At 38.1% G+C, this 13,268-nt stretch overlaps 1 protein-coding gene and 1 long non-coding RNA gene across 3 annotated transcripts in view; one reads left to right on the top strand and one right to left on the bottom strand.

Annotated features, from left to right (window-relative positions):
- The window catches only part of ldlrad3 (low density lipoprotein receptor class A domain containing 3), a 116,496-nt gene that overhangs the window by 30,403 nt on the left and 72,825 nt on the right, over positions 1 to 13,268 (top strand). For both annotated transcript variants that reach the window (XM_024281883.2, XM_024281882.2), the window contains exon 2: positions 9,200 to 9,346. In XM_024281883.2, coding sequence (XP_024137651.1) covers positions 9,259 to 9,346 — 88 coding nt within the window. In that variant the 5' untranslated portion in view covers positions 9,200 to 9,258. The remainder of the gene's footprint in view (positions 1 to 9,199; positions 9,347 to 13,268) is intronic.
- Positions 9,345 to 12,066, bottom strand: LOC112152359. The gene is made up of 3 exons (XR_002920284.2): positions 11,978 to 12,066; positions 10,412 to 10,566; positions 9,345 to 9,706 (listed from the first exon to the last, which is right to left on the bottom strand). It is a non-coding gene; the product is annotated as an uncharacterized LOC112152359 (long non-coding RNA).

The raw sequence follows: 13,268 nt of genomic DNA on the forward strand, positions 1-13,268 counted from the left end.
ACTTTGTAGGGTAGTATCCCACTTATACCGTGGTCACTAAAAAAAATTAAAATATTAAATCGGTTTTTCAGTACATTATTCTTGCTATTTTTCTCGGTTTAGATCGCTTTAAAAGTGGACTATTTGAAACATGTTCTGGCGTGTTGTCATGGTAACACAAAAAGGCGTCGCTGAGCCTCGACTGCAGCGGGAAAGGAAAGCGATATATATGTTAATCGTCACGATAGGGTACATCGTCATCAGTTCAGAGACAACTTTTACCTCTTACCGCTTGTTTTTGAAGATGAAGAAAAACTGTTTTAAAGCAGCCTGCGCAGTGATATAGAGCATTTGGGCTATGTGAGCAGAACTTCTTTTTTATTTAATTATTTTTGTTTAGGTGTGCAGGTTCTTTTCCTGTGGCTGTTCTCTCTGGCATGTTTTGGTTCAAAAGCTGCATATTGTCATAAAATTCACTTAGTAACACCTTCCAATTATTATGATTAATCACATTTCAGAGTGTGAATAATCTGATTTATTATTTTTATGGATTGACAGCATTCATGAAAAATAAATGTAGTTTTGTGTATGGTTTCATATTCTGATTATTTGCAGATAATTGGTTGACGAATACTGTAACTAAACAAAATATGACCAAAAACATTACAGACTTGCCAAACTAAAGTAAACAATCCTCATAGTACCCCTCCCCAAAAGGGCAGATATCAGATGCCCTATAATACTACAACACTTGAAAGGAAGGTATCTGGAGAACAGATCAGGTACTTGAAGCCCAGCAGCCGTGAGAGTTTACACGGAGAACTCCTCAGGAACAGGAACAAAGTGTAGCAGCCCCAGCGATCTTTGTTAGAGGCAGGAAACATGATCGGGAGCAACCCCTCTGCCACAGAAAACACACAGCCAGAATGAACAGCGAATCAAAAAAATATGACTAAAACATTACTCAAACATTAAACTATTGTGCCATTTTTCTTTTTACTCTTTCATTTGAAATAATCAGACTTAATACATCAATTAGTGCTTTACGTCCTGCTAAAACTTTAGTCAAATGTGCTTACCCTTTGTTTTGCTTTTTTCGTCAGGTAAAGCTGTAACTGATGAGTGAGCATCGTTTGTGCAAATGTGAATGTTTTGCGTAACTCGTGCTCAACTCGCGGTGAAATTAAATTAGCTGAAAATTACCCATGATTCTTGCCTAATTAAACTTTATCATCAGTTACTCGTTTAGCTTTGATTGCCAAGTGACACTAACACGCAGCAGGTTATGGCGACAGTGGTACCTCCACCCAGAACAAATGGATTTACGGGGGAGATTCACTCTTTAAGGCTCAAACGGGCTGAACAGAGGAGGAGACGAAAACTGATTTTATAATATTCCGGCTTGCTGTCGGTTTGCATGCATGACTAACCTTTTCGCTCTCTTTCCCCATTAAGGCCCGCCTCGCTCTGTTGCTCAGTGCTTATGCTTCCTTGCTTGTATGCCTGTCCTTATAGAGTGGCTTTAATTGATGCAGACCAGGTTCTTTACACTTGTTCTTATTTATATTGGATGCTTCAGTGAGCCAAAGAACAGGATGGAGAATCTTTTCCTGTCGGTGCCACACACAGATAAAACCAGTGTCTGTGTGTGGCACAGATTGTGAAAGGGGACAGCCAAATTACCCCCCCCCCTCCGCCGTTCCTCAAAGCCTCCAGCCTGTATAGCCACCCCGCTGGAGTTGTGTGTAAATGGAAAAATGAGTTTCTATCCTTGATCCTGAAGGTGCTAACTTTTTCTTTTTTTTCATCCTGGCCAAGGTTGTATTGATTCTCTCCTCCCTCATCCTCCAACAGGAGTCGACCTTGCTGTCCATGTTTGTATCTACAATATCAGACTGGGCATGCTCTTTTTTCTGAAGTTCAAACTGAATTGCACTTTATTCAATCCGCATATTTTTTTACACAGCGTGGCAGAAGGAGGTGGCAGAACGATTTCCGAGGATGGAACCTTTTTCTTCTTTATTCCTACAAAAGCCCTACAGTTCTGCTATTTCAACGTTTTACCGCGATGCCTCCCCTCCAGAATTCTTTTCACCTTTCTGCCCTTATCTCAACAATGAACCATCAGCCAGTTGCTGTGGTGCTTTTAGCTTAAGATTGAGCTCTAATTCTGGGCTAATCAATGCAGGGTGGATATCTGCTGAGGAGCAGGGCAGTGAAGCACTAAATGCACAAATAACGGTCATCTTTTATGTAGATTTACTATAGTGTTTACCAGAAAACAGGGAACACGACGAGCTTTGGGTTGTTGTAAGAGAGGGTCAGTTTCAACGCGTCACTAGTTGTTCATTTTTGCTTACTCTGTTTTTACACAATGTGTTTAATTTAGGGCTGGGAATCACTGGGTACATCGTGATACATGATATAGTATTCAGCCATTTTTATTCAAAATACATTTTATATGTTTAAAAAAAAAAACTTTTACATAAACTGAACAATGGTGGAATTTTTGTTAATAAAAATCACTGTTTCTACATCAGAACAATTACTAAAAGCTGTTTTTGCATGACAAATCCAAAAAATAAGTACAAGGAAAATTAATTCTTCTTTTAGATATGGTTTGCTAACAGTTTTTTTGACTTTTCCTTTTTTTTTTTTAAACTAACGGTAAAAGTTTTTCAATTTATCTCTGCTTTAAAGGGTCAAGGTTGAACTTTGATGGCTGTGCACACCTCAAAATCTTTGCTTTTAGGTTTTTAAAATGTCTTAATAGAACCACTGTGCAAAAACATTTTCTTATCCTCAAATTACCGTCTGATTTTGAAGCGGCTAATGGACATTTGTAAGGAAAATATGCCCACCAATCTGGAAATTTGCTCTTCACTGTTGAATGGAAACTTATTTAATTTTTTTACTTTTTTAATCAAATGTGTAGCATTTGAAAGAGACTCAATTAAGGATTTTAAAGCAAATAAGGTGGTTAATTCCTTCAGCATGTTCCAACTCTTCAACCTTTACTTCAATCGCCAAAAATGAAAATATAGCCAATAATGTTAACTTTTTTAGTTTGATCAAGTTAGTGCTGTGAAGAAATGGCATTAATCATTTTAAATTGATGGATTTTTATCTTTAAAGTATTATTAATGTAAAATTTGCAACAAATTAAGCAATAGACTCGTAAACATTCGCGTTTACCTTCTAAAGGACTTTGTTTTTGTCTCTTTCGTCTCTGGTCTTTTTCTTCAACATTGCAGGAATGTTACACTATCTGTTTCCATTATCACATTCTCTGTTTTTTCCCAGCCGTGCAGATCAAATAGAGGAAATGTAGCTCTGTGTCATCGTGTGCTTTCAAGTGAGAAGCGCTACAGCTGTTTTTGGAAACCTCCGACCACTTCAGCTGCGACGTCGACCTTGCACTCTGTTTTTGCAGCTCGCAAGACGAGTCTATTGGTGAGACACAGCAGCCTCACCTTGAGCATGCTGGGTAAAAGGGGCTTTTTAAGGATTCACTGCAACAACTGTCAAGGAACAGTTGGAAGTGCTAGTGGGAAATGTTTTGCATCTTTGATAAAACGGTTTCACCCTGATGCCAAGGAGAGGTGCACTTGACCTACTGATGTATGCGACTTTAGTGGGATTTTTCAGTGTTTGCCAAGATGGTCTTCTACTATTTGATTGTTAATTTATAAGCTATGTGCATTTTCCCATGCACATGTGATCGATCCGAGTGTAAAATTCAGATACTGCCCAGACAAATACTTTTATTGTGTATTTATCAGCTTGTACCTTTTTTTTTTTAAATTTATTTTCCTAAAAATCCAGAGTAAAACCTTCAGTATTCAGAGCAAACCTGTCACTCTCGCTTCAAGCTCACAAAGGGAGACTTAGTGTGCATACATTACCATAATAATCATCATTTAGGTGAGCTCCAGGCTTAATAAATTGATCAAGTTGATGTTGATGCTGATTGCAGTCTGTTCAGGGAGTGTCAAAGTATGGAGGTAAAAATCAAGAAAAGTTCTCAAGAAAGGGTTTCCACCTTTTGTGATCCACTGAAATGTCACAGAAATGGCACAAACTGGGAACGAGAATGCTCATTTTAAAAGCCTCACACCTCTACAAATAAAATTTAGCTATTAAACCGACGCCTGAAAGGACACCAGCGCGGTGGAAGGAAGTCGAGGATGTCTTTTTTTTATTTGCAGGAAAGCAAAAATAGCCCAGTCCAGTTTCATCCTTAGTAATTGGACTTCACTTCCTTGGGCGAGACGCGCAGCTGTCCGGCGTCATCCCCGTCTCTTCGTTTTTGTGCACATACTGCTGTTCGCAACAGTATTGTGTTGCTGTGCATGAGGCCTCAGGCTCATACAACAAATAATTCAAAGCTTGCAGGATGGACGTTTAAGTCACTATTTATGGACACAGTTGTGTCCATTAAAAACGGTTGTGATCACCTTGGGAGAGTCCACATAGATTATTTTTGTGTCCCTGTTTTGTAATTATCTCCATGCACTTAAATTGTTAATGAGGTAATAGAGTTTCTTATTTTACTAATAAACTGCAGCAAGTATGCAAGATAAATAAATTGGACTCAGATGTGTTTGGCTTGCCAAAAGATGGGCTCATAACAGGGTTTGCTATTAGGAATATTAAAGGCAGATTAGAAGAGATGAGGTGTCTGCCAGCCTTCATTCTTCTCCGCTCATTTGGCTGAGTCGCCATCACACACAGAACACCGAGTCCCTTCGCTGTAGCTCCGTGGCCTCAAAGCAGCATTTCTATTAACCTGCTGCCTCCCTTTCCACCCGCTCTGTGAATGCAGTCTCCATGACTCTCTGCTATTTTTGTTCTCCGTGTGTCTGAATGAACATTTCTGGCCCGTTTTAGGATCATAGTTGAACCTGATTGTTGATTGAAGTGTTTGTCTTAGGTCGTGTCAGAATTCCCCCCCTAACTACTAAAAAACGATATAGTGAGGGAATATATTGTGCGGTGGATTTTAAAGGTAATTCAGACATGATGCTCACTACTTTTCTTTTGTTCTTCTAAACACCGGATATGACATCACCGATTTCACCAAGTTAAAATCAAATAAATACGAACATTTCACGACGTTATTTATGACTCCACTGTGTTCTGATGAAGAAAATGTGGATGGTTTACTCAAATGTTCCATTTAAACACGTTTTTTTTTTTTTTTTGTTCAAAATTGTTCGACCGCAATATATTGTGGTCTATATTCGCCGATCTAGTGAGCATTAATGAATGCTAGTTTTCGCAAAGATATCTGGGAAATTTCGAGTGCACTCGATTTTGGAATTTGTAGACCCGGACAGCACTAGAAAATGGCGAACGCACTATATAGTGGACTATATAGTGATTAGGGTGGAATTCAGACACAACCTTAGTCAACCTAAACTGTTTTTAGTAGAATTATAAAAACAAAACTATACATTAATTGAATCCCATTGAACAAAAACAAAAATACCGCAATTCCATACTATAAAAGACTCTTACAGTGCGTCTTATAGTCAAAGTGCCAAACATATGGAATAATTCTGGTAGTTCTCACTGATGTCAAAGCGACTTTAAGAAGTACATGGCCATGCCAAAATTCTTTTTTTTTACAAAATAATGTGTTCTTGTAGATATGCTAATGTGTTGCAGTGTTGGACTGTGTTTTTAATTTTTTTTTTTTTATTTAACTCATTATCAACAAAGTTGACGTGTAGTATAGTTACAGTAATGTTTGTTTTAGTTGTATTCATCTGCTTTTTACAGGTTGTGTATTGAGTTACAGGTATTGTAAATATGCTAACGTGTAGCAGTGTCAGATGCTACCAACAATGTTTGGAGTTAGCATAATCACAGTAACGTTTGTTTTAGCGGTATTAGTCTGTTTTTCTTTACATGTTGCAAACAGAATCCAGAGTTTCAGGTATTATAAATACATCAATGAAGCTAACCTCTAGCAGTGTTGGACTGTGTTTGTTTTTTTTAAATGTTACTGACAAAGTTGGGAGTTAGCCTTCACAGTAACATTTGTTTTGTTTTTTTTTCGTGTTTCAAGCAAGTTTGGGAGTTACAGGTATCGAAAAAAATTTTATTTTTCATGGTATTTCTCTGTTTTTTTAGTTGCATATATTGTAAATATGCTAACTGGGAATTCAGTTAATAAAGTCTGACTAACTGACAGACTTATCTCTGATTTTTATTCTTACTTAGTGTGCTTTATATTTAAGTGCGCCTTATACATGGCATATCTTTGAGAACAGACCAAATCCAGTATAATCCAGTTTGCCCTATAATGAGAAAACAAGGTACATTTTATTATAACAATAATACACAACACACAGACTGAATATTAGTTTGACTAAAATTAGAAATTGTCACTGATTCCCTTACTTTGCTCTATTTATTATAAGTCAGTCAGTCAGTAGAAACCGTCCTAAATAAGACCTGCGATTTGTAAATAGTGTTCAATACATTTATTCCATTTGGCCAAACACCAAAGCTGAGCAATTTCTGCATGCAACCAAAGCCATCGGATTTTTAAGGTCTCCATCATATAACAGCGAACATAAAACCAAGGTAGAACGTCTGACTTTTTTCAGAGAGGTAACCCTGAACTGAAGTGAAGTGCATCCAGAACAGTCAAGCGCTCCAGATCACCCAAAAGCATAAATTTCAAACACCAGAGCTGCTCTCTGCAGCATTCTGCAACACTTTTTGTGACTGATGTAACTTTGTTTACCAAAACAACACACCGCAAAACTTTACAAAAAGTGTGAACAGTAAGTTTTCTCTGTTGTGTATATATCGCTGCCGGTGAGCCATAGAAATAAACAGAAAAAAATGGAATATCTAGTGGAATGTTTGGGACTCAAAAATAGAAGAAAAAAAATTGTTGATATTATAACACAAAAAGAAAAAAAAGGCAAACTAATTGTTTTTTTATTGCAGAACACAAAGAAGGGCTTTACATCATCTCCTTGAATCACGAGAGGGCTGAGGCATGGCCTCTGAGAAATGATCTGTAGGTAGTTTTCAGGATCTGTCAGCAGAGAGGCTGACGTAAGAACAGTTTATTGTGTGTCGGTTAGTCGGGATCTGACTGACTCTGCTGTGCAAACAGCGACACAAGTGTGTGCTTCACTTAGCATCTCATTAGCACTCAAATGTCAAAGGTTTCTGTGTGTATTTGTGCACAAATATTGTTGTAGAGAAAAAAAAATAACTTTAGAAGAATTTCTCTACATGATTGAACTCTATTGATTTAGTAGTTTTTATTAAAAAAATCATACTTTTCTCTGTGAAATTAAGGAAGGAATAAGACAAATAACACTATGCACACAAAAACCTTTTATTTTAGAACAAATGAAAATAAAATGTTAATTTAACATCCTTTGCAACATTAAAATAAAAGTATCAATACATATTAATGTGTCTATAATAATAACATATCAAAAAGCCTCCCCTGCTTCAAAGAACAATAACTGGAAATGAAAATAAATTATAAACTTTCATTAATTTTACCTTGTTTGTCAGATTGTTTAATAATATTTAGCCACAATATGAACGTTCAGTCTGGTCCTGTCAGGAATAAGTGGCCCAAATGTAGGAGGCCGGGATTTGGTGACAGAAACTGAATATTTTATAAATGAACCGAAACATGACAAATACCTTAGCAGGGGTCACCATCCTTTTTTGAAGCTGAGAGCTACTTCATACTGAGTCATACGAGGGCTACCAGTTTGAAATAACACATTGTGCTTAGTTTGCCTTTAGTTCTACATTATTAATGAATAATGACATCCTCTACGTGGAGACACTGATTTTTCACTGTAATTATCAACAATGACAACAAGCTAGGAAACATTCAGCACTTTATTAATCTCAGTAATTGTTACATTTGCAGATGATCACTTACATTTCATGGGAGAAATATCACATTTTCACTATAATCTTCCATGTTGATCAATTATGTAATGTTATAGAAAAATCAACTTACACATTTTTTTTAAACAAATGTTGCCACATTTTAAGCTAATTACCAAATTTTCTGCATTTTTAACAAAATTAATAATCTTTGAACTGGAGTGGGTCAGACGTCACCTAAACTTATCTAAAGTTCATGCACCATGAACATATTTTTAAGACGTTTTAATTTCTAAACCTATGTAAATGAAAGTTTAATTAAAAAATAAAAAAAGCAACAGAATAAAATTGAATTTTAGACGCGGCTCACAAGTGAGTTGTGCTCTTGTGGGGTCCTTGGGGGCACCAGGTTGGTGACCCCTGCCTTAGAGAAACATAAAGGGCGGCGGAACAGAGCAGATAACCAGACAATGATGAACTGAAAAGACTTAAACTCTCATAGAGGGAAAACAACACGACAAAACCCCAAGCATTAAACCCTGACAGGTCCGGGAAAAAAGTTTGCCATTTTTTTACAGATTCACCTGTAATGGCAGTTTTAATAAAAGCTTTAGTTAAGAGTATATTTGAATCTAAACGGTTTCCTGTCAGATATTGGGGCTAAAAGGCCAAATATTATAGGTATAAGGTATAAGGTAACGATATAACCCATTATTGCTATCAAGTACCATCCACCTTCTCTTTAACATTGTTATTCCTATTTTCGACGCACTTTTCTCGCCCCTTTAGGCAGAACGGTTGTCACGGTGACCCTTCGTCTTTTTCTACAGCAAACCTAACTGTCGTTAAACAGCGAAAGGTCCAAACCTTCCCACAGCAGGTGCACCCACGGTGACCTGCTTTCAGGTTTAATGAAGTGGCCAACCAAGTGCACCGAACTTCAGCGCCGCAGCATCAAAGTGTTCGCTGGCGTGGCCAGGAGTCCTCATTACTGTCACACGGTTTTGTTTACGAGCTGAAGCGCTCGCCGCGTGGTGTCAGACGGCATCTGAAGGGCCATGTTTCACATTCCAGCACATTATACCGCAGCTGCACTGCGTCAACAGTATGACCGATGCCGTTCAGAGCACAAATGGTGCATTTCTGTGGCGTATTTGCATGAAATAACCGTGTTTTTGAGCATCGGGGACATGTTGGGTAATATTTTGTATCTTTACTGTTTGTCATGAAAGGCCTTTATATGTATGTTTTATTAGGAATTATCTTTAACCGTTGCATTTCCTTGTAAGTCGAGCAGCTTCAAACTTTCTGCTTCTTTCTTTCTTTCTTTGCAAATCAGAGAGCCAGCTGCTTCCCGGGAATAATTTCACCACCGAGTGCAACACTCCTGGAATCTTCATGTGTGGGAATGGGCGGTGTGTTCCGAGCAACTGGCACTGTGACGGAGTACCCGACTGCTCTGACAAGAGCGACGAAAAAGGCTGTCGTAAGTCCACACAAACATAAAAAATGTAATTTTTTTAGCTATTTAAACAGGATCGTCCATCTGCAGTCACACCGTGCTCTCATCACACTTTAACTCTTTACTGTTTTGCTTGCTCTTCCTTTTTCACAAAGCAATTATGGCCAGTTTCTTTAAACGCCGCCCCCTCCTTCAGTACATTGTTCTTTCTTGCACTCCATCCATGGCCCCGGTTTAGAATCAAGCAGAATACAATCGGCTGACGACTTTTGTGTGCGTCGATAATTGTGCTTTAAGTTCGTTTTTCATCCTCGCGTTTCTTTGGCTTTGATCACATGGGTCCACATGTCCTCTTTTTCAACCCCGCCTCCTCACCAGCTAAGCCTGTGAAACACACAAAGATGGGATTGTTGATAAAGATCGACTTCGAGCTTCTGCCTCGCTCAATCGAAACCCCTGTCATCCAATAAAAATGCTTATTTAAATGTCTTAACCTCCTGTTTTTTCTCCACTAAGGTCTTAATTCATCTCACCTAATGATTTTCTAGCTTCCAGCTCTGAGTTTGCTCGGAGGATGCGTATTTTCGACCACAAAATTACAAACCTTTTCCCTAAAGCCTTTTTTTTCTGACCTGGCCTATTTTGTGCAGGAAAAAAAAATCCCATATCGTTTGTCTTCTGTTCCATCACCCTCGCTGATTCCCTTCCTCCCTCCAGCGGTTGCTCCTCTGGTTGTTGTTGTCTGTCACTGACGGCTCAGGAAGACAATTCTGGACGATGTTTTGTCCGCGGGCACATCAGCACGCTCACAGTCACTCAGTCAGCTGTAGCCAATCTGGTTAAATATACCTCAAACTATTGCAATTTGCAATAATAACCCTTCTAATCAGATTTATTCTACATCTTATAAAATCACTTAGTGACCTTTGAAACTGCAGACGAAAGCAGTATTAAATGTTTTTGACGAACTTCCCCTAATGCTCATTAATCTAAAAAATCTACCGACAAACCAGTATGTTTGCTTGTTTTTGACCCCGCATGTACAGTTTGCTCCTGAAGATAACCTTTATCTTAAGGCATCAGACTCACTCTGACTTGGCTGTCAGAGGAGCATTTGTGTTGGACGTCTGCATTATCTCCTCTGGCGTAAGTGGGCCTTATTTTCCTAAAATAGACGGCGAGTTGTCAGGCGGCGCCCTCGTCTCCCAGATGAACCTCGGACTTCGATGGACTCTCTGCAGAAACTAACATCAGACAGACAGATGATGGAAGGACAGGAAGCAAAATAAAGGAGCAAACAAGAGGGTTCGTGGCAGTGCCTTCAGCTGACGTTCTGTCATGACGTGTTGTTATCTAAGTGGAACACAATGCCTGGAAATGTGAAGACTGCAGCTCTCAGGGTCTTCTTTATAATTAGTCACCCCCTACTAAGAAAATGTCCACACACACACCGAGTCGTCTGCGTTGCCATCGGGATGACAGTTTGTTGACTTAGCCCATTCTCTTTCTGTGTTTGACTTCCATAATGTGTGTGTGCGAGCTCTGCAAACATCTCGCAAGGGAATAAAAAAAAAGGAAGGATGGAGTGTTTGCCATCACAGTAGTTGCTAAGGAGCCGGTGCAGTGTTGACCACTGCTGGATATTTAATTTCCTGCCATTTGTAACCTGAGTAGATCTTTCAGAAATTTGGATTGTTTTGACTTGTTTTCATCTCTTACTGACCATATTTTTTTGCAATATAATGTGTACCACCAGTGAATGGTTTACTTTCAAAGTTGTGCCATACTTAAAGCAACGGCATTAGGAAAGGCAAGTTTATTTGTGTAGCACATTTCATGAACAGAGACAATGTGCTTAACATAAAACATTAAAAGAAACAATCAAAAGAAATGTAAAATAAAATTAAAAGAAAGCAAAAAGATTTTAATTAGACAAGACCACAGAGTCAGTCTTTAGATTTTTTTTTGTGACATGCCACATGTTAGCTCCGTTAGCATATTTCCAATACCTATGACTCCCAACTTTGTTTAAACGCATAAAAAAATGATATAAGTATCACGATATTTCGACTGAATCAATATTTTTACACCCCAATTGATCTGTCGCTTTGTTTTTTAATGACTTATTGCATTTGTATTTATTAACATAATTATGATTTAATGGAAACAATGTTTTTGCAAAATCGTTTCTTTGACATTTCTAGAATTTTGATACAAATTTTGAGCATATGTTTCATAAACCGCAGCTAGTGATCCCAAGAATTAATCCATATATAAGGCGCTCCGGATGATAAGGTGCACTGTAGTTTTTTTTTTTTTTTTTAAACAGAATAAAGCTTTTGATTACACCTTATTATGTGGAAAATACATATACAGTAAGTTGTTGTCAGATTTAGTCGCTTGCTGATAATTCTAGGTCTTAAAAAACATCCTTTCTAACAACCATCTCCTTCTTAATGGTGTTAGTTACATACTTTTCTCATTTAGTTAGGATACAACAACACGGGAAACTCTCTGGAGCAATTTTTGCCTGTGATCAAGATCTATTTTTATCACATGCATTTGCCCCAGAAGACAGCTGTAGAATATCCCCTTTAAGCCGACCAGCCAGCAGATTGCATTGATGTGAATGTCTCTGATAGAGGGAGGACTCACTTGGTGCCTGCAGTCGAGGTCACATGTGGGGACATCTCCCCGCTGTCTCATTACCGACAATCTTGTTTTTGGAAACCGTGTCGCCACTGTGGAGGGGAAAAAATGTCTTAGACCAACACTGATCATGGCAACATCAGTCTAATTTAGAATCTGTTTGCAGCTTGGAAAAAAAAAAAGTTCTGCCTAAACACAAACAAGCACACATGCTCGCTCAAATGAGGCAGCATCAGTCCAATCCAGAAGGCAACATGGTGTATTTTTTTATTTACTCACGGACAGATTCCTCCCACTCGTGAACTACAGATGACATTTTCTGGCAGATTTTCCCTCAAAACTGAACTCCTCTCTAGCTCCACTGTCCTGATTTTCTTGTGTTTCGATTAAAAAAAGGGAAGGTTTTGAAGAGAAGGGTAACAGCTGAATCTTGTTTCGGTCGTCGCGATTGCAAATGTGGCCCAGTCTGTCACGCCTGATGGGCTGCCAAGAACTGGCTCATGAATGATGAGAAATGTTTATCCATCAGGAAAAAGCCTGGCTTCTAGACTTTTTTTCTCAAACCTCCCTGCTTTTTCCCTTCCCCGTTTGTTTGTTATCCTGCTCCCCTTCAGCGCAGAGGTCAACTTCATTCATGTAAATACTTTCCTCTGGCTTTTTCTCTCTGCGCTTGGAGAAGAGAGGCTTGGCCTCATAAAAATAAGCTCTGGGTGATAGCATTAAAAGATTCCTTTCAATGTTTTATAGTCCAGCTTTGAAGCGGAGCCACACACCCATACACAGTAGGGATGTGTATTGGCAAGACTCTGGTGATACGATACACACCACGATATGCGTCCCAAGATATATATATATATATATATATATATATATATATATATATAAAAGATAGATGGATGGATAGATGGATATTTATGTGTATATATATAAATATATATATATATATATATACTATATACATATATATGTATATATATTATATACATATATATGTATATATATTATATATATATATATGGGCTGTGAACATTGACGCCTTAACGCACGCGATGAATCAAAAAAGAATTAACGCGTTAATATTTATCAACGCAAATGAATCAAAGAAACAGTCCTTCGCTTTAACTCAGCGGTTCAGGCATCCATGGTGTTCGTTAAAACATTACGTTTGTTATTATCCCGCTTATACCATGGTCACGTACAAAATAAACAAATAGTCACTTGTTTTTTATTGCTTGATTCTTGCTATATTTTTCAGTTTAGATCAATTTTTCACAAAAAGTGGACTATTTGATTCATG

Source organism: Oryzias melastigma, linkage group LG6 (assembly GCF_002922805.2).
Source record: "Oryzias melastigma strain HK-1 linkage group LG6, ASM292280v2, whole genome shotgun sequence".
Taxonomy (NCBI): domain Eukaryota; kingdom Metazoa; phylum Chordata; class Actinopteri; order Beloniformes; family Adrianichthyidae; genus Oryzias; species Oryzias melastigma.